Source organism: Streptopelia decaocto, assembly GCF_964273445.1.
Source record: "Streptopelia decaocto genome assembly, chromosome: 7".
NCBI classification, from domain to species: Eukaryota; Metazoa; Chordata; class Aves; order Columbiformes; family Columbidae; genus Streptopelia; species Streptopelia decaocto.
In genome coordinates, this window is record NC_138661.1 from 15,381,717 (window position 1) to 15,405,098 (window position 23,382).

The window sequence follows — 23,382 nt, forward strand, 5'->3', positions numbered from 1 at the left end:
CCTAGTTCAGTAGTAAACAGTTCAATTACAAGCCTCACAGCATCCTCACCTTGCACTTTTCTAAGCTACACAAACAGACACGAAGCCAACCTTCAAGCACAAGGACAATACTCTCAAATTGACTGCTCATATTTCAACATTGCAAGGACACAAGAGCACACAAAAGAACTTCAAAAGAAACACAGAAGTTATCATAGTGTGAAAACTAATAACAGCTTTCCTAGATGAAAAACAGCCAGGCATTTTTTCAAAATGGGCATAGATTTGTTCATGACGTTCACATTTAAACAGAGTTTTATTTTCAGAACAGTATGAGCTTTAAAGTTAGTAATTCTAAGTGTTTCAAAATTGAACTTCTTCCTGTGTAACATACAAGTGTTTGGATTCAGTGATTACTACACACTATACACATATAGGTAAAACTTTTCTGAACTGATATTAACAACAACAGGTAGTCATTAAAAAAAAAATCTTAAACATATTCATTATTGTAGAATAAATTATGTTCTTTAACATTTAAGATAGCCAAATTTTAAGTCTAAGAACACTTAGTCTTGCTCATTATATACCTTACATTTTCAAAAACACACTACTTAAGCCTGTATTTTAAAAAGCTCTAAAGATTACTTGCACCATTAAATACTAGTTTTATATTGATATATTGACAACTTTTCTCTAAATTATGACTATTACTCGCCCATCTTTGATTTCTGAAATTGACAAATCATTTTTTTTAAACATACTGTAATGCCTCTTTTCTGAAAGCAATTTGTTACTTAAAATAATCAGCCTTTCAGTGACCAGTAAAAAGCATTATCATCTCTCACTAAAATACACATTTCAGAAGATATGGCTATTATATCAACAGTTATTCAAAAAGCCGTAACAACAGTTAAAGCAAGTATTAACTGAAAATTAAGGCAATGCATGTGTAAAAGTGTTAAATCCTCATTATTTAAGTTACACTCTTACTACAAAAGACTACTCCCTTTCAAAGGCATAAAGTAACATTTTAATTCCAAATGTATAACTAGTATTTAAAATTCAGATAATGCATTAATACTTTTTTTCCCTGAAATCAATTATTCATTTGACTAGGGCAAAAGCTTTATCATTAGTTTGGTCTCCTTCAACTTTCACAAAGATACAGTCTAAAGAAAAAAATCCTCCATGTCAAAAATTCAAGCTGACTGCTTATGTGGAAGTCCATTGGCAAGCATAACATTCCCCTGTACATTGCACTACTAGCAGTCCTTCATGTTTACATGTTACACCATTTCTATCATTAAAAAACCCAGAAATTATTTTTCAGGCTAAGTACATATTATGTGCGGAAAACTACAGAACAACTCCACTTTAACTTCTGTAACCTGTTGTCATCATCTCCTCAGGATTTCATTCCTCATTTCCATGAGGACATATCATACAAAAGAACTTTATATTGACAGGAATCAACAAAACCTAATATAATTGTCTACAAGTTAAACCCATTTTATAAATTATTCTAAGTAGAATAATTTGTTTGAAATCAAGAATTCAGTTGCAAAGCAAGTTTCTCACATCACAAGTTCTAGCACATTTGTCCCTTTGCTTGTTAGCAAAAGGAAAAAAAAAATAAAGCAGGAAAAAAACCTTGTACATTAACAACAAACCCCAAGTAATCATGTCTGGGGGCATTATTTGACATTGCTTCCTTCAGGTAAGAGGTTTTAATCACCTAATGAAGAATTTGGTAGCAGCTGAACAAATCACATAGATCTTAGGATAAATGTAAATACAAGAACAACAACAAAAAAAACACCTACTCAAATGAATTACATAAAAAAAAAACAGTAATTCAAATTAAGGACAAAGTCAGTCATTAAAACAATTTCTCTTTTTCAAAAGAAAAAATTTCAGGAATGTCAACACAAATAGTAGCTTCAGCCACTTAGTTGCTATGAAAAAAAGCAGTCAGAAAAGAGGTCTGAATACATAAACATCCTTTGGATATTTTTACTTACACCACAAAGCAGGTAGTTAAAATAGAACTACAATTTCTCCCCTTTTGCCAACTGTTAATTTGAAAAAGTAAATTTGCTTTTCAATTTAAGATTTTGCAGTTTATTTTTACAGGTTTTTAAAGCAGTAATCTAAAGCAAACAATATTTTAGTGTGACAATTTCTTGATGATCTGACTGTAATTTTCACCCATTCATAACTAGACACTGTGCCCAATTCAACAGCTATCAGACTTCATTGAAAGGGCTGACAAACCACAGGCTGGCAGAGGCTGTCACTAGATTTCAAAGAGACACAACATCTCTCAGACCCAGACTCTGTGAAGCAGACTCCTGAAGTCAGTAACGCTGACAGAGCCCTCCATCTTCCATGTGTTTGTAAGGGTCATGCTTCACCAATTTGATAACTAATAACTTAAAAATAATCCTTCACCTCGCCCCCAAAATTGTGATGCATAAAAACCAACCAAACATCAGATCACTTCCCTGATCTGGTTTACAGCACAATCCTGGCAGTGCAATGTGCAGGTTTGTCTTCGCAGAACACGGTGTTAACATGATTTAAACCAGTATTATCTCCAACCTCTACAGGACCATCAGTGCATGGTCACAAGGCATGAAATAAGCTTTAATTGGTCACTAAAATGACAGCTTTAAACAACCTATTAAAATCAATCAGCTGATATACATCTTTAGTAATTATTACACAAAAACAGTTACAGACTTTACAGTTCCTGCTTTTATGTTAATGTATTTTATAAGAATGAATTAAGGATATTGACAACAGCACAGGACCTTCCTACACAAATGTTTGACCTGTTTGAAGGTTGAGAAGTTAATAAGAACACTTTCACTGGGATGGTACAAAACAATCCTCAGCACAGTTGCCTTCTAGATTTTACAACTCCAGAAGATACAATAAAGCTTACATTTGAACACGTTAGTATTGAAGAGAATATAGGTTACATCCAGCTAAAAACAGTTAAATTGAAGCTGTTTATACCTGCTGAAGATGTAAGGCTGAAGGCTGTACTAAAGTTTCTCTAGCACACCAAAACATAGCAGGAAAGTGCCTTCGTAAAATGACAGAGAAAACAGTATTTGGCAAGAAAGTTAAACTCATTTGAGGATGCAACATAATAACTAGTGTTAAGTAACTGCTACTTTGTTTAAATGACAGCAAGTCATGAGCATTACTATAAAAACAAACAAGTAAATGTATATCCTCTCTACACTCCCTACATCCCACAAAGCCAAGAAACTTCAAATAAAGCATTTGCTAGCTGCTTTTTAAATGAAAAGTGAATTATCTCTGAGAAATAAACTTAAAAGTGCTCATTTTTCCAACTTCAATATCGTATTTACATGTTACATTTTAGCCAGAAAATGCTAACAATTAACACTCCTAGGCTTATCTTTACTTTTTTCTCAAACCATGAAGATCACCACTGTACTCCAGTATCTTCCCTCTTGACAAGCCATATGGACATTCTAGTTCCTACCTGTGATACATCATGATTTATTGCTCTTCAAATCCCTTAATTTAAACCAGGATATCGATTCCAAGAGATAGAACAGGTAAGCAGCAATGCTAACCTTCTACCAGAAAGGACTAGGGAAGTTAAGGCCTTGGGACATGTCATATCTGCTAGCCACTGAAGGTAAGCATTAATAAAAATCAAAGAGTATTAAACAGCAACAGAAAGTTCTATCCCAGCTACTGAATCTCGAGTACCACTGAGGCACATTTGGCAGTCCTCGTCGAGGTCTGACACTCAACTCAAAGCATGTTCAGGACTTTTTTTTTTTTTTAAAAAAAAAAGCTTTTATTAACACCACAATAGAAATTAAGGTACAGTTTGGGGCTCTTCTGTTTATTTCTAATCAACCACATATCCACATGAAGATCTTGCTCTCGCTCTGCTATGAATATGAACTACCTGTCAATAGAACAAACATAAAGTTGCAGGAAAATTATGTAGAGTTAAATTTAACATGCTATTGTTGTTGCTCTGATTAGACCTGAATTTTTGAAGAGCATATACTGACAGTTTAAACCATCTGCAAATTGGGCAGCAGCAACCACAGCTTGATTCTGAAGTGTTATGATCCAATACTTCATATTCAATTATTAATTAATCTCGTCTCCCAGAGAGACGCACATATACTTTTTCTCAATATAAAAACACAAATGCACACAAAGTTCTAGTCTGTACTAAGCTGACAGCAGCACAACTGCACATGGTCTTCAGAACCCAAAGTTTTAGGCAGTATCTTTTTAATTCAGTAGTTATTTATAACAATATAAGAAGAACAACCCCCCCCACTATGGCCACTGTTAAAACTATACAGAGCTGTAGACCTTAAAACTCTTTCAAATGTAAGTGACTTAGGCATCGCATTGTTCCAAGGTAGAGTGGTGGAAAGACTGCGAGATATGGGGAAAAAACTTTCTAATGCATCTTTTAAAGATCAGGTTACAAAGTGAACATATATTCACCTAAACTGAAAATAGACTTAGAGCAAATACAGGTGTATCTACACAACACTGCCCCATACCTATGAGTTAGATACAAATTCAAAGTACTGTACTATTTTCTTTTACAACACTGGAACCTTCCTCCACCCTCAGAAGAAACAAGAATCCTGTCACAAACTTTTTTTTCAAGCATACTTCGTATTTAACTCTATTCCTACATTCAATTGAAAATCCCTGTTGTTCTAAGCACTTTTTCCTCTTCACTCCCTGTATTCTACCTCAGTTCTACTGGTGATATTTTAGCATGTTATTTGAATTAAGTTTTTATGTTTCTTATCACAAACAAAATACAGTTGCAATCAGCACCACATTATCTAAATGTCATGCTCCTGAAATTTGGGATGCTTCACAGAAATAAAAAACAAATAGATGAAATCTTAAAAACAGATGCCATAATATTTAACACATTATAACAGTTCAAATCCTGTTTAAAAGTCATCTCTGATTCTGAAATAGATCTTAACCACCCAAGATCTAACCCATCTAAATGCATGCCAAGTGCATGCAAAAATCCCTTCCAGCTTTTGGCCATCAAGCCTTGCTTATGCTAGAAATATATAACCTCTTTCATATATCACTAAACCTCAGCAGAGGACTAAGTTTGTCCAGACAGACATGCACATTAAGGCCACCACCAGTGAAGGAAGGCAAACTGTGGGCTGTCAAGTCTCTTAAAATAGTGCCAACAACCCACAGAAGATTGACTTCAAAACTTTAACTTCAGTCAGGACCTTTGGCTCATTCAGTGTTACCTCCATATACCAAGGCAAAATACACAACTTAAGGAATCTCAATGACTATCCTCTCTTCTCTATTTGCCTCTACAAATTACCTCATTAAAACTCAGTCTGTCTTATTTACTGATGCAAGATACCCAAGTCAGATTCCTGAAGCAACACTGGTCATCACACCATCTCATCTATCAGTTGGAGCTAAATTCACAAAGCTCAAGCTCCACTGTGCCACATTTCAGAGGAGGCATTTTGAGGAGTTTTGTTTGCATGTTTTAAATTCTCCTCCAGCAAGTACCGACTTTGACAATTTCAGATTAAAGTTTCTGGCTTAATGCTAACACCATCATTCTATGCAAAATTTGAGAAATCTAGGCAGGAAAATTCACTGAAGTCTGTGCAAATCTGTTACCAGGCAACACACATCTTAAATTATTAAGACAATCCAGCTGCCCTCCCTGGACAGAAGTTTAAATATCTAGCAGAAAGTTGCTGGATCATTTAGACAATTAATTAAGTTTTCAACTGTCAGTATATAATGTTCAAGATACCCCAAACAGATTTGAACATGGGTACTGGAGCAATAACAGGCCTATGGAAGAAGAGACTCACCTATGGCAAAAGAAAGAACATTCATACACATTCTGCTAATTTTTGACTCAATCCCGAGTTCTCTCTGGCTCTTCCACTTATACAGAATGGTAAAGGCAGCATGTCCAGACTCACATCCATCCACAACATTCTTACTAACAACAGTTTCAGAAAGCTTCTCAAGTTTAAACAAACTCTGCAGGTAGCACTTGAACCAAAAATTAGTTTTACTGCTATTACAGAGACAACAAACTCCAGAGGTAGCAATTTAAGAAATTCAGTATCGTTGAATCAAAAGGCATCACGAAGTATCAAACCAAGAACTAGGAATACAATGAAGCATTTAACTGAAAGAGATTCATTTGTCTCAGCAGTGAAATCTGCGCAGCACAAAGTATCTGGGTTTCCAAGTTGTGTGCAGTACCCCCATGTTAACAGGTATAAACTTGGTCTTTTTGGAGTGACAGAAAACTGAAAGCTATGGCAAAACCACATGACTTGCCATCCAGTTCCTCTGTAGTACAGCTAACAAATTAATCCTCAGTATAGACTTCTATATTAATTTCTTCTTGATTAATAAAGCTATCACTTTTAATTAAGGCACCTGTTCTTCTAAAGTAAGTCCTGTGCTTTGCAAAGTTAGAGATAATGTCACTCTTTCAATTACAATCTATAAAAACCTGAGCTCTCTGTTCAGAAATATGCTATTTGTCCACTCCTAATTGGTACAAGCCATATTAAATATAGTGTTGTACTACTTCTGGCATACAAGTTAACAGTCACTAATTAAGTCAAGAAAACAATGACTTTGCATATATTTAAAGCAAAGTTCAGTGAAAAAAAAATATATAAGAAGTCTTACATCAGAAGTGAGAATAAGCTTGACTGTCCACAATTAAGACTAGAAAAAAAAAAAACTAATGACATTCCAAACTCTATTACCAATACCAACAATAGTTGAAATTTATAGCACCTAACAGCACTTTTAAGTGTTCATATATATCACTCAATGCACTTTTCCACTTCTGGTTTAAAAAAAAAAAGTCTTTTACGATTATTTTAACAGATACAGAAGTTCAGCAAAGAAGCTGTAAGTGCAATAGTATCAGCAGCTTAACAAGAAACAGATTCACAGTGCTATATCTCTCTATTTGGAGGGTCAGAAAGGCCCAGGTTACATAAAAAGATCAGATAATATATTCACATAAACATAAGCTCCTGCTTCACTGAGTCAGTAGCCTTTCTGTGTAAAACCTAGCCCTAACTGAAACATATGGACAGATTAGTGAGCTTCATTTCTTCTTAGCATCTTACATTTCAGATGATAAACAAGAAGATTCTGTACCTAACAGTTCACTAAAATGTATTTTTATAATAGGGGAAATATTCACCTTTGTTTCTAATCACCTTCTTTGAACAGCTGAAAGTTAGAGAGTTTTCCCTTATGCAGCTGCTATCTCTTCACACAAGAGATTAATAAGAATCATAACAAGAAGTCACATATTACTAGGATAAATTTAGTATTTTTTAAACACTAAAAGGCTTTTGAAATGCCAGCTATCAGCATCACCAGAACCAGAGCTTGCTCTCTTACTACTGATGTGCCTTGCACGTAAGTAATTTGCTTGGTTTTATAGTTTTGTACCATACTGCTAAGAGAAATACATACACATGGAGGGCAGTATCAGAAATGCGGAACCCTGAACGAATGCTTTTCAAGTAGAGAATGACGACAAATCTCTGGTTGTATGGGAGATCAGCACTGACTAGGGCTGTCAATTGTAGACAGCACCCTAAAAAAATGAAGTTTAAAAGATTTCTTCAAAAGTCAGGACAAAAAAAAAGTGCTGTATTTTGTTTGTCATCTTAAAAGTTCGGCAGTAACATACAGTTCTACTCTCACTCAGAAAGTTTATCCTCTAAAAGCATGAAAGCATCAACTGGAAAGAACTATACAGAAAAGGAACTTCCTAAGCTCTTTTTTTTTTTCCTCTAAACTTAAGTCAGATGCATCACTTCATAAACTCAAGAATTAACATTACTACTACTGCAACTTACAAGTATTAAAATGTTCACTTTGATTTTTGTATTATTCAGCCAAGACTTCAATCATTTTAAACATACAAAATGAAAGAGCAAACGCAGAATCTGAGAAAGCTTTGTTTTTCCTAACTAAAATAAACCTCCTTTACCAGTGAAGTAGCCAAGTAATGTTTATACTGAAAACTGCAATATGTTAGTGCAAATGTAACTATGTAATGTTATTCAATAGTTCCTAGTTAAACTATCATAAACACCCACATTAAGAAAAATGATTGAGTCACTCCAAAGTTGTCAAAGTTGAAGGTCGCTATTATTACAATTCATAGAAGTAGCCGAAACATTTAAAATGTTATTAAGCATTTGGAATTTATGTAGTCACAAGGAAATAAACTAAAAATGGAAGCAGGCAAAATAAACACCCTCCCATTTTCCTGAGGCCAAAAAGCCTGGCCAACTTCAAAGATGGTTTTTGGTAATTTTTCTTTGCCATGTGCAAAAGTTATCTATAAAGACATTGCAGCCTCATTATACAAACATTAGAAACTACCTGGCACAACCATTTTATTTTCTGCATTCACCTGTTTTTCCTGCCATAAACTCTTTCGCTTAAGTTCATCTTGTGTTATCTACCCCACAGCTAACTTAGTATACAGCACAACATGCAAGCACGGTTATTCTTCACATAAAGTTTACATAATTAAAGAGTGAATAATCCCAAAATAACAGTGAAACAATAGTGAATAATTCAAAATTCTTTACATTTCTTCAATTAAAAAAAAAAAAAAAAAAAAGAAGAAGGAAAAAACCTCACACCCGCACCTAGCATATAAACATACCTTATTCTTAAAAGCCACTTGACGACCTACCCATCACAGGTTCCCTCAACTTACACAGGACAATAAAATACTGACATTATGGACTACAGAACTGAGGAGCAGGAAGTTTTGTTGTCTCAACCCGGAGTCGTCCAAAATAAAAATAAAAAATAATAAAAAAAAAAGAGACACAAACACAGCGGGGCTGGAATAAAATAAATCGACAAGAAACTGCGATGAAACTACGTCCCACCTCGTTACCCATGACTACGCGCAGCGTAACCGCACACCAGCTCCAAGCCCCACCGGAGCGGCGCGGAAGCCCCCGGCTCCCGAATGGCGGGGTGGGCGACCCGCAGGGCGCCGCTGTCGGCCAGGGGGCGCTGCCCGCGTGGCCCGGCCCGAGCCCAGCAGCGCTCGGCGTGTCGGAGCCACCGGGAGCGGGCGAGTTTCGCAAGGGCAGCGGCTGCGCTCAGGCCGCCCGCTGGAGCCTGCGCCTCTCCCGCCACCGGAAGGAGGAAACACCGTCTGCGCGGCCGCGGGGAGAGAAGCTGTGTCGGGACCCTTGACGGAAAAAGCGCTTCATGTCCCGCGGCCTGGGCACGAAAAGGACAAACGTGCGGCGCTCCGCCACCTCACGTGGCCGGGCTCGGTGCGGGTCAAAGGGGCCGCCACTGCCATCCGCCCCGCGGCCGCTACGAGATCACGAAAAAGACGACGACAACAACATAAAAGCCACATCAGTGTCTCCTTCGGCACTCCCAGCGATGTGAGGGGAGCACAAGGAAGAAACAAACAGGTCCTGGCGGGCTGGGCGAAGAGCAGCGGATCCACAGCCCCTCGCACTGCGGCACCGGAAGAGCCCGGGACCGGAGCAGGGACAGGGGGGAGGGCGAGAACCGGCAGAAAGGGCCACGGTGGGCAGAGAGCACCGGGCGCTACGAGTAAAGAGCGGCACGACACAGGCCTTTAAGGCACTCCGTGAGCTTTCCAACTTACAACGGCATCGTCTCTCCGGCCCCTCCTCCTCCTCCTCCGCCGCCGCCGCCGCCGCCACCACCACCACCACGTCGTCCCCTTCTCCCTCCTCTTCTTCGTCCTCCCCCACCACTGCCGCCTCCGGACCGGTCACTCGTCCCGCCAAGAAGCGGGAATCGTGACCATGGTAGGGGCCGGGGTCAGGCCTCAGAGGGAGGAGAAAGCCGTTCGCTAGGCCCCGTCGCCACCGCTTCACTTTCCTCTTCCCCTCCGGCCTTCTAACATGGCGCCCAGACGCTACCAAAGCAACCTTCTAGAACGGGGGGAGCCTGACGCAGCGGCGCGGCCACCCCCGCACGCGGCGCACGCTAGCTCGCCCGCGCATGCTCAGCTGGCCACGAGGCCGAAGGGCATCCTGGGGGCTGTAGTTCCAGCGGGAGAGAGCCGGAGTTTGAAAACAAAGCGCTAACGGCTGCGAGGCGGCGCGTGCGTGCGGCGGGGCGGGTTCGTGCCGGGCCAGGCGGAGGCGGCCGGGGCGGGTAGGTGGGACACCGCGCTGCGCGACTGCCGGTGTGCCTGGGCACCGGGGGTTCCGAGCGGGGGGAAGCGTGGATTTTCATTGCTAGGGAAACTCAGGCGGCGGGACCGCACCGCTTTATCGCAACGGGCCGCCCGAAGGAGCTTGATGTGGGGCCGCACCGCGCAGCTCCCGCCGCCAGGACAGCGCCCGCCGGGCTGCCTGCGGGAGCCGCCGCGGAGACGAGCGGCCGAGGCTTCCACGGGCCGAGCGCAGCCCGGCCGGTCCGCGTCCGAAACCTCAGGGGTTTCTCTTCAAAGCCGTCTCTGTGCCTTTTGAAACCTGTATCGGGATTGTTTGTTTTTTATGCTCCACACAAAACAAATAAATCCTTTTCCAATAATTGTTTTTGAAAGCTCTGCCTGTGATAGACTGCATAAATTTCAGAAAATTTAAAAAAACCCCACCACTCTTTATTGATCAACTCAAAACTTTATTCTTAGAAAAGTAAATATCAAACCAACTCTATACACACAAAAAAGTGCCCTGTTTTGTCTGTTTTTTTCTTAGTGTCCTATTTTCACCTTTGCTCTAAAAAACAGGATTCTCAAACTAAAAATTTCTATAAAATCACAGATTATTTCATTTCAGCTGCCTTAGATGACAAATAATAACTTGGACTGGCAGTATACAGGAAATTTATATCCCAAGGAAATCGGGTTTTTTAGAGTAGGATATGATGGTTTTGACCTCTGTTCCTGTCTATCAAAACTGACTTGGCTGTGTGACTGTGAAAACAGACTAAATAAGACTGTTTCTCTGTAAAAAATATTAAAATATCTGAATAAGAACATTGGACATTAATATATCTAGAATTCTAACACTAAAAATAATACACAAAATAAGCATAAAAATTTTTTGTGTCACCGTTCTTTCAGTTCTTCCTTTTTTCCCCTTTCTCCCAAACAGACTTTGCTTTCTGTTTTGACAAAATCCTGTATTTGTTTTACACCAAATACACAATCAGTTTCAGCTCATTCAGCATAGATGTTGACAGTTTCTGTGAGAAGTATATGAAGTCAATAAAAAAGGGAATGACAGCCACGTGCTGTATCAAATATTGAATGATGAAGAGAATCAAATGAGAACTACACCCATTCGTTTGATACCAAATAGAAACAGATGTTTTGTGACAAGTCTGTGCAGGGAAACTGTTTATCCAGTCAGACTTGAGCACAGCTCAAGAAGACTACGGTGTGTAACTTTTTGCCTCTTGGTAGCTGTGAGGGGAAATAAGTGAGCTTGCTGCTTCTATTTATTTCCATTTTCAGTGAAAATTAGTTTGGTTTTGGTTTGTTTTTTTGGTGTTTGTTTGTTTGTTTGTTTTTCTATCTTGGGGGGGAGTGTTTTGGTTTTGATTTTGTTTCATTTTTTTGTTGTTGTTGGTTGGTTCGGGTTTGTGTGTGTATGTGTTTTTGTTTTTAAGAAAAGCTTTATCTCAGGCTAGCTGCCTACATCCGCTGTGGATCAGGACAAAAATATATTGGTTAGATAGCATGTATAACTGAAAAAAAACCCAGGAAGAAAATTTTGGAGACACAACAGGTTCTTGCGGTTCACAGCTTCAAATAGACACATGAAATACAGATCTGCAAATGCATTAATATGTGCAGTAAATGGTACTTTTGAAGAAATTTCAAGAAAACAATACAACTTGGTTATAAAGTATGAGATAAAAATGGAGATTACATAATAAGCCTAAACAAAACTAATTTCAGAAACTAAGTATTTTTACTTAAAGTGCGTTAGGAATGTTGTCTCTTTCTATCTCACAATTTTGACAGCTGTTATGATTTAATGTTTATCTCATTCAATACCAGAACTGTTCTTGAAGAGATATTCTGCCTGTAAACGGAACAGTTTCAAAGTTACATTTATTTTCAAGTCTCCAACTTTAAAACATACAAAGTAACAAAAATACAGTGGCACACAACATTGCTTTAAACAAAATCCCAGAAAGTATTAAATGGCTCTAAAATGTAATTTCTGGCAGATACGTCAGAGAAACCTCTTCCCCACAAATAACATGCAAAATACCATCCACCTCCTTCTCCCTCTTGCTAGCAGTCACCCCAGCTCTATCACGGGTGAGAGAAGGAAGCAAGCTAATTATGACACTATTTGTCACTCAATGGAAAATTCGAGGGAGTACCCTGGGGCCTGATTTCTGGACCCAGAAAAGCAGATAATACAGATATTTTAAAGTTATGCAGTTATTAGGAAAGATCTCATGCTACTACAGCTATGGGTAGATGCCACCCCTCAGTAAGTAGAAAGGTTAAAACAATAAAACATTCTTTGGTGCCTGAAGTGGCACACAAAACTGATGCTTTTGTTTTAAGCTTTTGCTTCATTAATAAAATGTTTCATTTCATGAAAACAGTGATAGCTTCTTAGGATGTGCAGGAAGATCAGCAATACAGTAATAGCTTTACAGCATCTGAATTCTTGTCTGAATCCAATGCTGACCCTGCCTTCAGACAAAAGTTGAACTAGAAAACATCTTGAGGTCCTTGGTATTATTCTATTAATGTCTTACAGGATTTACTCATTAATTTATCTGTGGATTGTGAAGGAAATTACCAAAGAGCTTTCATTCATCCTTACAGTAGCAAGCTCTGTTGTGTCTAGAGAGGTGTAAGCAGGATGAAGAGTGATGTTCCCCCTTCTGCAGGTCACTGTGTTACAGCAGAATTGGTAGAATACAAAAGATATCCACAGTGCACACACCAAAAAGAAACAGATTTTGCTAGTGATTCTTGTCCAATTACTGTTCAGAAAGCCCTTACTCGATACACAATATCAACTGATCCTACGAGTAGTTGCTGAGTTTTTAGTTTTCACAATAATTATTGCTCACCAGAATTGCATATACTAACAATTAATTAATTTTTATCATGAAAGGGGGAAAAATGAGTTTAAGTCCTTCTGTTAACAGAGATTCTTTGGGTCTACATGAAAATTCAAACATATTTAAGAAAAAAACATGTAATCACCTTACCAGAAAATCGACTGGATCATCTGGCCTGATCTTACAGCATTCAATTATCCCTTGCATAAGTGTTGGCATAACATTCTTCATCAAATAGTTTCGTAGTGGAATTGACTGGGCTTCCAATAACTCTTGTTCCTGTCTTTTCACTTCCTCCAGATGCTTATTCTACAAATAATGAACAAAATCATAAACAATAAATTTGATAACATCTACCAAATAGCACTCGAATAAATAATAATGGTGACCTAGAGAAAAAACAATGTTAGAAGCTCTGGACAGAACTTCAAAACTCACAAGTTGGCAGGAAAAATGAAGAACCACTTATCAAATTTAGAGCACATGGTGCACTCAGGACAAAGAATTGAACATGGTGAAAACGGAAATAATCTCCTTAGTAAAATTATTTTATTTTTCTCTCTATAACACCTAGAAGGAGGTTTATTCTGAAATCTTACAGTGGTCCTGTTTCCATAAGATATTTGGCAAAATGGCTGGAATGCACTGTATCACTTCAAAAAGTAAGTACTATTCCAAATGAAGATGGTTTGTTGAGGATTCTTTCAACTGGAGGAGAAGGAGAATGTTATTACTCAGTAGAGAGCCAGAGCCATGAGTCTAAATAACTGTAAATTGTGGAGGGTTTTTTGTTTTGAGTTTGTGGGCTCATTTTTGTTTTGTTTTTTTTTTCCTGTTTTGTCTTATTACATTTATGTCAGTTTTCAAGGGGGCTGAGAGTTAAATAGACTAAAACCACATTGGTTTACACCAGCTAAATTTATTCTTGAATTCAACTTAAATACAAAGATTACACTCAAAAAGTGTGGGGGGTGGAAATAAAAGCAACGTGAGTTTTTCTTTCTTCAATTTCATAGCACTTAATAGAATGCATACTTGCAGTAGTTTCAGCTAGAAGATTACTCAAAAACATTTTTATTGTCCTCTCTCATTTTATTCATCAGCAGCCTGAGTCATATATAGATAACAGCAAGCAGATGATACTCTGAAGACTGCTTTTCTATACTCAAGACATAACACAAAAGCAATGTTCAGATAAAACCAATATACCAATATCTGAAAAAAAGATATTTATCTTATTCACTCAATCCAAGAGTGTTATTGAATAAATCCTGCAAGTGATCTTTGGTCAGTTTACTCAGAAACAGCAGCTGTTCTACAGTCTCAAGGGCAAATGAATAATTGCTTAGATTTCCTGAGTATCTGCCCATTTAAAAGGATAAACTTAAGTTCACATTTTATTTAAACACCTGCTTTAGCTTTGAATAATGCAGTTTGCCTTCTTGAAAGTTAGATGACTTTGCATTGAATATAGCTAAAAATGTGTTAACTATCCTTAGTAATCTTTTAGACAAGTTTACAGAGAGTACAACATGCTATTTAATGTTGAATGAAGCTGGAATAAAAGCATAGAGGTAACAAGGACACCTTATTTACAAGCCAGTATCAGAGCAGTGTAAATGCTTTTCTAAAAGTGAGAAATTTCAGGGTATTCTTACCCCATAGATGTGTAAATGTAAGACAAAGATTTCTCTGTGGAATGTTGTTTTAAAACAGCTCTTAAAAGAAGACAATAGAAGAACTGCCTTCTCTTGAAACAACTTGACTTTGGGTGTAAATTATGTAAAATGTCCTTAGGTGTGGCTAAATAAATAAGGTAGAAGCATCATGTGCAAATTCTGTGAGGTCAGGGAGCCTAAATACCAAGTACTTAATAAAGTATTAGCAAACAAAAAGCATCCTTCAGGACAATTCTCACTGAACTGAGTACTCAGCTCTCAGGGGTGTTTCTCTTGCAGGCTCAGAATCCTTTCTTCAGTGCAGACTGAAATATTGATCAGTGTTGAGTTAAAAATCTTATTTGAAAGGCATAATAAAGACCTGGTCAGCTGCTCAGAAGTAAAGTCAGCAAAGTTCAAGAGTCCTAGAAGACTGGTTATGGAAAATCACCATTGATTACAGTAGATATTTATAAATGGTAAAATATAAGAGCTATTGTACTTGTTACAAATTAAAGACGTATCCTGTCAGCAGTTACCAACCTAAGGATGTGTAGGCAATACGCATCCTGTCAGCACTGACTAACATAAGGGTATGCAAGCAGTGGGCCAGTATCAGGTCAGTCTGCTCTTTAAACAAAGATAAGAGTGATTTAAGGAACTCCATATCAGGAGCTGTTGTCCTTGCAGTTTGAATATCCTGGAACATGCATAATTAGTGAAGTTGGTTTAACATATATCTCGAGACTGAAGTTGGTTTAACATATATCTCAAGAATGTCATATAGCGTGTCCCTGGGATGAACTTTGCTTATTATAAGATTTTATAATACTAAAAATCACACACACATGTCAAAAGACCCTGCCCACATGAAGACCCTAACCCATGAGCATGCCTAGTACAAGAAAATGATTGTGTAACTATGTGTAAATTACTCACCAACCATGGAAAGGGGGTGGAAATGTGGGGAGGTACTAATCAAAATCAAAAGCATGAATGATCTAAGTACTGTGAAGAAGGCATGCTAGTTTTGTGGGTTTACTACCTAGCACCCGACATTGTGCAATCTCATGATAAAACTATATTTCAACTCTGTGTGTATGATTGGCAGATTGCACACTGGGTAAAGAAGCATGAATTTGGAACAACACTATGGTGCAGCAACAAGAAGAGTATCATAAAAATATTCTGAAGACATGCTGCAAGCAACAGGCAAAAAAAAATGCCATGTCTGTAACGAGACTGTATTTTTTAGAATGGGCCTCAAAATGCACTGTGGACCAAAAAAATTATGCCACACTTTCCTAATGTATTTGCATAGCAGGTTGCTGCGAGCCATCTAAAACACATAAATAATAATAATTAAAAAAAAAATGCATTAACCTACCCACTCTTCCCAATTTGCCATCCTTTCAGCCCTTTCCTTAGCTTCTCTATGTTCTCGTTCAGCTTTTTCTTTAGCTTCTCTGACAAGGCTTTCCTCAGCTGCTTTGCGTTCCAGAATCTCCTTTTCTTCATCTGTCAAACCATAATTCCGAGGTTCCCCAATTTCCTTGATGATCTCTTTTAAAATAAATCTGTTCTCAGGATCTTCAAATTTGGCTACATCTTTTAAACAAAATAAGAGAGAACTTTTCAAGATTTTTTTTTCAATTATCAGTGGACATTAGTAAATAACTGCATGACCTAAAAATATATGGTGTTCACATTGTTTGAATTTTCAAGTATAAGATGTCGTTTTCAGTTGCTTAGGTCATTTTTCTGTTACACAGAATGACGTTTTCTACATCTGTTTTTTTTACTAGTTTCAGCTAAAATAGCTTTTCTCATTAAGATGATGTAAGGGAGAAATGTATTAAAATATTTTTTATAAGTATTCTGTTTCTCAGTTGCAGCTTGCCTAAGTTTTGGAACTTGAAAATGAGGCCATTCAACTATCAGAGATGTCCCAGTCACCAATCTTATGCCAACTTATCCAGATGCATAAAACCATCAGATTTTGACCCTGTGTCCCCTGCAGGTTGCACAATAAGTTGTTAGGATTTGGCAACAAACTCAAAAGTTTTCACTCAAACAGATTTACAAATACACAAACCTATCTCTAGTTAAACTCTTACTATCTTATATCTACAAAACAAACCTGTAGCTTCATGTAGGAACACAGAGACTGAGCAAGACCTCTGTTTCATTTCATTTCATTTCATTCCTTCTCCCTTTTAACTGCTGGAGACTACTTGTGTAGTAAACTTTCACCAAAAAAAAAAAAAAAAAAGAAAAAAAAAGAAAAAAAAAAAAAGAGAGAGAGAGAAAAAGCAGAAAAATGCAGACTGTCTCCAGGGCTTTCTGGGCTCTGTATGCATTCAGTGTGAGAATGCATCTGGCAGAAAGGGTTTAGCCATGTTCATGGAAAAAAGGAAAAGTGGACGTATCAAGTATGCAGAGAATAAGAGAATACAGAGATAAAGGGCTGGTAAGGGACTGGAGATGTAAAGGCACAGAAATGAGCAAGGAGAGCAAGCAAAGGAAGGGGAAAAACCAGAACAACTAGAACACAGAATTTAGATGGGTATCCAGTAGTTCCTAGTCTACAGACCTCTGCTTTATTAAGTTATTTGGTAAGTTATTGGCAACACATGCTTCCCATTTCTTTCTAATCACTATTCAGACAGCAGATAGGTGTCTAATACTAACATCATTATTCCAAGAGTTTAAGTGGTTTTGATTTGGACCTGAAGTCCAAAATGTGCTAATTAATTAAGGAGAAAGCTAACATAATTCTACATAATAAAATTTACTTTAGAGCTGCTTCTTTCAAAAAGCAGGAATTAAATTCCTTAAGTATTCCAAATTAAAAGAATAATACATTTTCTATGTCAAGCAGCCAATTGTTTCTGCAATTTTAGCTGCACCTGGACATACAAATTGCAGGGCAAGCCACTTTTCTGGTCACTTAAAGTATTGCTACAAACTCTCTCAGCAGTGAAACTGATGTGTCGAGGACTGCACTTTTTTTGTTAGATGGCCAAGCAAGGTTACAATGCAAGTATTACAGCAATCATGAATAACTGCATTTATCCTTTTAAATAAAAAATGATGTTATCACTGATACTAATTGAGAGGAAAGATCACCAGCAAAGGACTTCATAATTAACATCTTCAAAGGAAATGGCTGTTATAACGTTAACACGCCTTTTTGTAGATGATCTAACATGCTTGTGTCGCCACCCCCAAATTGCAGATGAGAAAGAGACACAAGATAACTGACTTGCAGACTTCATGCAATGAGTCACAGTAACAAAGTAGAGTTTCCAGAATCTTGAAGCCCACTCCTTTGTACTAATCATACTTCAGACTCAGAAAAAAATAATAATCATAAAAGCAATTAATAAAGCCATATGTTATTATTTTCTTAAATTAAGGTGGAAGAAAGATTTTATCAATTTGAGTCAATATTTAACAAGTCAAGCACAATTTTTTAACTATTTCCCACTAAATTCCTTCAGAATACATCTGAGAAAGCAGTTAGCTCTCTGCTTAAACCTGATGCTACTTAATTCTATGGATCTGATAAACAAACTGGAATATCAAATAGAATGAAAGGGTATTTGCAGTGCTGAAGGTTCCTCACTTAAGTTATCTTACAACAGAAAGCAAAGCTGTATGTTTGCATATTTTGGTGGATAAAAGTCAGAGTGATGTGAATACAGGTGAAGAGGCAGTTCCTGAAATAAACATGTCATACAGATGATGCTCATTTGAAGATAAGAATCAACACTTTTAAATGAATGTGAAAATCATCTGGAAGTCACTGAATATTACAGTTGTGATACCTCAACAATTAAAACCAGTAGATCAGTGAGTTTCCGTATTTGGAATGGCCTAGAGGTTATGAACAATATTTGTGCACAATTCTTAGCAGAAAACCCTGCAATATTCTATCATTGAGTATACACTTCATAGTCCTTACCAAAATAAAACATGATCTTGGACAGTGTTACTACTTGCATATCCAGAAGTGTATAAAACAAGAATGTGACCAATCGGTAGCATCAGATCTTAATATTTAACATTTCTCTCATTTACTTTCTGTAGCAGAATTACCTCAATTCTAAAATTATTACTAACACACTATTTTTTTCCACTGCTACATTTCCTAGCAACACATGTATGGTATTATTCTCAATATAATCTCCATGACTGACATTAAATATAAAAAATTAGGAAATCAGTTATTATTGAGGCTGTTCAACAATTAACTCCTCATTACTCATCTCAAATGGACATTCCAAATAACAGCAGTTCCATTTTAGTTGCAGGCTTTTCCCCTTGTTCTTTCTTTTCTCCTCTCCTCTCCCTCACCCAGCCCCCAAACCAAACCAACCAACCAAACAAAACCCACCAAACAAAACCCTACGATTTTTCTTAAGAATGCTGTTACCCTGATCTCACTCTTCTTGAATAATCAGATTATAGTAATCTTCTCAAGATTTCCCAGTGATCACAATGATCTAGATAATGTATAGGGAAGACAACTTTTCTTACATACAGGTATAGTGCAAAACAGATTCAGTCCTAACCTTCCAGCTTGAAATTCTAATAATTTTCTTTCATGTTTCATCATTTACAGATTACTCAGTATATTGTCATGGAACGTGAGGACGCATCTAAAGAAAAAAAAAATATAAGCAACTATAATATTTCAAGTCCATGAAAATATACTGTTAAACCAATCTGGAAGAATGCCAGTGCAGAGGTCTGTAACCTAAGTTAGAAAATTATTCTGATAATTTAGCCTACAAAAATGAGCAATCAACCCCCTATTTTTAAAAACAGGTTAACTGTATGTGAACAATTCAGAATCCTTATGAGTATACAGATATTTTTGCAGGTGTATAATTAATTGCTTGTTGTATATGTATTCTGCAACATTAATTAAAACTTTATGTATATATACACTTACTATGATCTTTGCAAGCATTAAATTTGTAACAACAGAAAATTTACATTCATATTTGATCTATTAATTTTATTATTTCATACCTATGAACTGAGGATGTATTTCAAGTTCATCAAAATAGTTGAGAACAGTGTTATCATCTGTGTTTGACTCTCTGAAGAGATTCAGAGATTGCAGGAACCGGTCCTGGGTATAGTGAGTTCCAGCAACAATTTTCTCTGGCAGATTTATTATTCTGTTTATAAGAAATTCATCAGATGCAGTCAAAGAAATAACAAATTCTGTGAAAAAGAACACATTATCAACACCCATATATTATTTGTGTTAGTAATACATTTTAAACCATAAATGAACATCAATAGAAGTGAATTGTATATATACCTTCATAGAGAATTTAATTATCAAATGCTTATATTCAACTTTTCCAGTTAGAGATATTTAATAATATTAAGACACGTCTGTAAAGAAGCTACATACTCCAATTTCACCAAATTCTTTCTTAGCACTATCAACAAGACTATTCTTGCAATAAATAGCACAAAAATCTTAAGAACAGCAAGGCAGTGTAGTCCAAATTTTCTGAGAAAGCTTTCATACAACCAATATATGTAATAGGTATAGGAGGAAAAAAAAAAATCTTATGAATGCTGCAGCCAAAGCAGCAGGTAATACTGGAAAATTCAAAAACTCATATCAAGTCATCAAAAGTCTTCACCCTGTATTGTGATTTTTAATCTCACAAATAAAGGTGTATCTGCTGAATTAAAGTAACATTAAAAAATATAATAGTACATGAAAGATGCTATGTCACCACATCCCATAAAATTCAGTGTCAATGTTATTTTGGTACTATTGGTAGACAAAAGCCCCAGAAATATAGGATCCATAAAAAACCCTGATTTCTATTCTTCAGTTCAGTGTTCTCATATTCATAGTTTCGTTATGCTAAATCTTGCAGTATTTTATTAACTCAACAATCAATCTGTGTTTATTAAATAAAACTTAATAGAATTTATCATAATATATTACAATATTTGTATTGAACATTACAATATTTCTACTGAAACATGTTAGTTTAACACAGCCAGGAAGTATCTTTTCTGCCAGCAGTGAGAAATTTGCAGAATCAAGCACAGACACACCCTCTCCCCACTGACTCCCCTGCCCTGCTTTCAAAAAAGCTAAACAAAAACAAAACCAAAAACAACCCCCAAAAAACGTCTCCAAGAAACAAAAATCTGTTCTGGACCTTTTTATTTTTTAAAACAAGTTTTCTCCAAGGTTGAGAAGGCAGCTTCTTAAAACAGATCCCATGCCCGAAGTCCCTGTTACAGGAGAGAAAATGGTACTTTCTCCAGCCCATCATAATAATTCACTCACATTTCCTCCTTTGAATTTTTCAAAAAATTCTGGATTTTCTTCACTTCCACTGAAGCCAGTTAATCATCATTTACTGAAACACTAAGTATTTGAGATATTCAACCTTTATACTATCTATACACATCTTGTAATGCAAAATAGTTCAATGTAATAAAAACTTCCAAAGAAATCAGGAATGGCAAAAACATCAGTATGAACCCATTTCTGCATAGATGAAAACCACTCTATTTTAATTCTCCGTTTAACTGATGCGTTAAAATGAGTTTAGTAACATCTTTCAAGATATCCCACTAAAGATAAACTTCAATTTTTTTAATATGCCAAGTTCACAAGCTAATATTTATTCCATTAATAGCTGTTGCAATCACAACAAAAGCAGTCACTGCTATTGTTATCAGCCAAGAGCTGATGGCATTTCACAAAGAGGAAAAAAGAATAGAACATCCACAAACCGAGCCAAAACCTTCCTTTTTCATTGTTCACTTTTCAATAAGAGGGCAGCAGCACTACACAGATTAGATATTTATTTTACATTGAATTAAATATTAACAGATGGAGTGATATTTCATTCTTCTTGGTGGTAGTAGTATTTGATAACTTCTCTGTTTATTTAAAAATAAATGTATCGAACTTACCAGGTATGATTAATTTATCAAATTTAGGCATTTTGCCTCTAATTTCTTCTTCTTCATCTTCATTTTCCGCTAAGACAATAGTAAGAAATGATTGATATTCATTTGAGGAAACAATATTATTATATTTGCTAAAAAACAAACACAGGTTTGTCTGTATTGAAATTATACTAATTATTGGAAATTAGTCCAACCAAGACACTAGTTTAGAGAATTCAGGAAGTAATTCATGCTGCCAGCCACCACAGAATTCTACCTTGGGATAGTAATAGTTGTTTGCCTATACAGCAGAAGTATGCACATGTATACACAATTTTAAAATGTGTCCATATTGCTGTTGTGACCCTGGCCTCCCCTCCTGTCAAGTGCATTTTTCTGCCAAAATCAGAGACAGGGCTGAGAAGAATAAGTAGAAATGTTTTACAGTATTATGGTTAAAATGGTTTCTGTAACTGAGTGTCTGCTGATCTGAATAGTCAGTAAAGCTGCCTGGAGAACACGAGCTGAGCATGACAAATTACAGTCCATCACGTTAATCTGAACAAGACTGATTTTTTTTACATTTAAACCTCACAATGTCATTTACATATGGAGATGATTCTTGGTCTTAATACATGAACAGTGCTTGCCCGCAATTTGAAATGTCACAGAGCTCCCCTGAAGTCATATCTACAGCAGCTAATCTAATATACCCACTCTAACCTGGCTCACAAAACATGTCTTAGTGCACTAGCGGGATCTCCTCATTAAGCAGCCCTTAAACATTCTGAAGAAATCCTGCCTTAGAGCTTCCTTGAGTGCAGTAGATCAACAGAGAACCACAAAGTGTCCTCCAGACTTCTGCATTTCCTTATTGCTTTGCCAGCAAAGGTAGTCAGAAATCTATCTTGTGTTTAAATTAAATAAGGTGCATTACAATCCATCTTACATTTTAAGCATCATTTGAAAACAACTTTGTTTTCATGTCCTGCATGGCAGTCATTACAGTGCTGATGCACTTCAACGAATGTAGCACTGAGAACAGTAACGATAATGATGATATTAGCAGCAATAAAAACAAAAGCAGTGGTACTTACAATTAAAAAGATCTTTTGCCTGGTCATAGGTCTCTGGGAACCCATCTAAAACATAACCCTGGTTCCTACAAGGCATAGATTTGAGCTTATCCTTCACAAATTTAATAACATACTGATCCTCTAGTTGACCTAAGACATAAAGAAGGTTTACAATTACCTCATTTGTGGAAAAGAGATATCTGAAATTATTTTACTAACATTTTAATTCATTTATCAGAGAAACTTCAATTTAGATCCTAAAAAAAAAAGTATTTTGAGTTACTATTTGTGTATTACATGTTGTCAGTGATCTATAGAACATACACGTGTAGCTGTAAAATAAAATTACATTTTTATTTAGAAGGATATAAATATTAGAATTTTAAAGATACTAAACACGAAATTAAGTTTGGTTTAGAATAATGCAATCAGATTTTAACAGAAGCAGCAAAGAAATGTCTATAGAAATAGATGAGACAAAGCAGTCTTTTTCTGTTTACAAATACCAGTAAGACTTTAAGACAGTCTTGCAAAACAAATGTGAGATCGGTGTTACAAGTTTCATTTTCAGATTA

At 36.7% G+C, this 23,382-nt stretch overlaps 2 protein-coding genes across 8 annotated transcripts in view; both read right to left on the reverse strand.

Moving 5' to 3' along the window:
• The window catches only part of PAPOLA (poly(A) polymerase alpha), a 46,241-nt gene extending 36,054 nt beyond the window's left edge, over positions 1–10,187 (reverse strand). For 2 of the 7 annotated variants that reach the window (XM_082057631.1, XM_082057632.1), the window contains exon 1: positions 9,719–10,187. In XM_082057631.1, the coding sequence (XP_081913757.1) occupies positions 9,719–9,726 (8 nt within the window). In that variant the 5' untranslated portion in view covers positions 9,727–10,187. The remainder of the gene's footprint in view (positions 1–9,718) is intronic. The other 5 variants (XM_082057636.1, XM_082057634.1, XM_082057630.1 and 2 more) reach the window with 4 other exon arrangements.
• A 1,641-nt stretch (positions 10,188–11,828) lies between these two features.
• The window catches only part of AK7 (adenylate kinase 7), a 28,957-nt gene continuing 17,403 nt past the window's right edge, over positions 11,829–23,382 (reverse strand). The window contains exons 13-18 of the mRNA XM_082057813.1: positions 22,829–22,957; positions 21,756–21,824; positions 19,824–20,021; positions 16,171–16,391; positions 13,276–13,434; positions 11,829–12,119 (exon numbers count right to left, since the gene is read on the reverse strand). Coding sequence (XP_081913939.1) covers positions 12,081–12,119; positions 13,276–13,434; positions 16,171–16,391; positions 19,824–20,021; positions 21,756–21,824; positions 22,829–22,957 — 815 coding nt within the window. The 3' untranslated portion in view covers positions 11,829–12,080. The remainder of the gene's footprint in view (positions 12,120–13,275; positions 13,435–16,170; positions 16,392–19,823; positions 20,022–21,755; positions 21,825–22,828; positions 22,958–23,382) is intronic.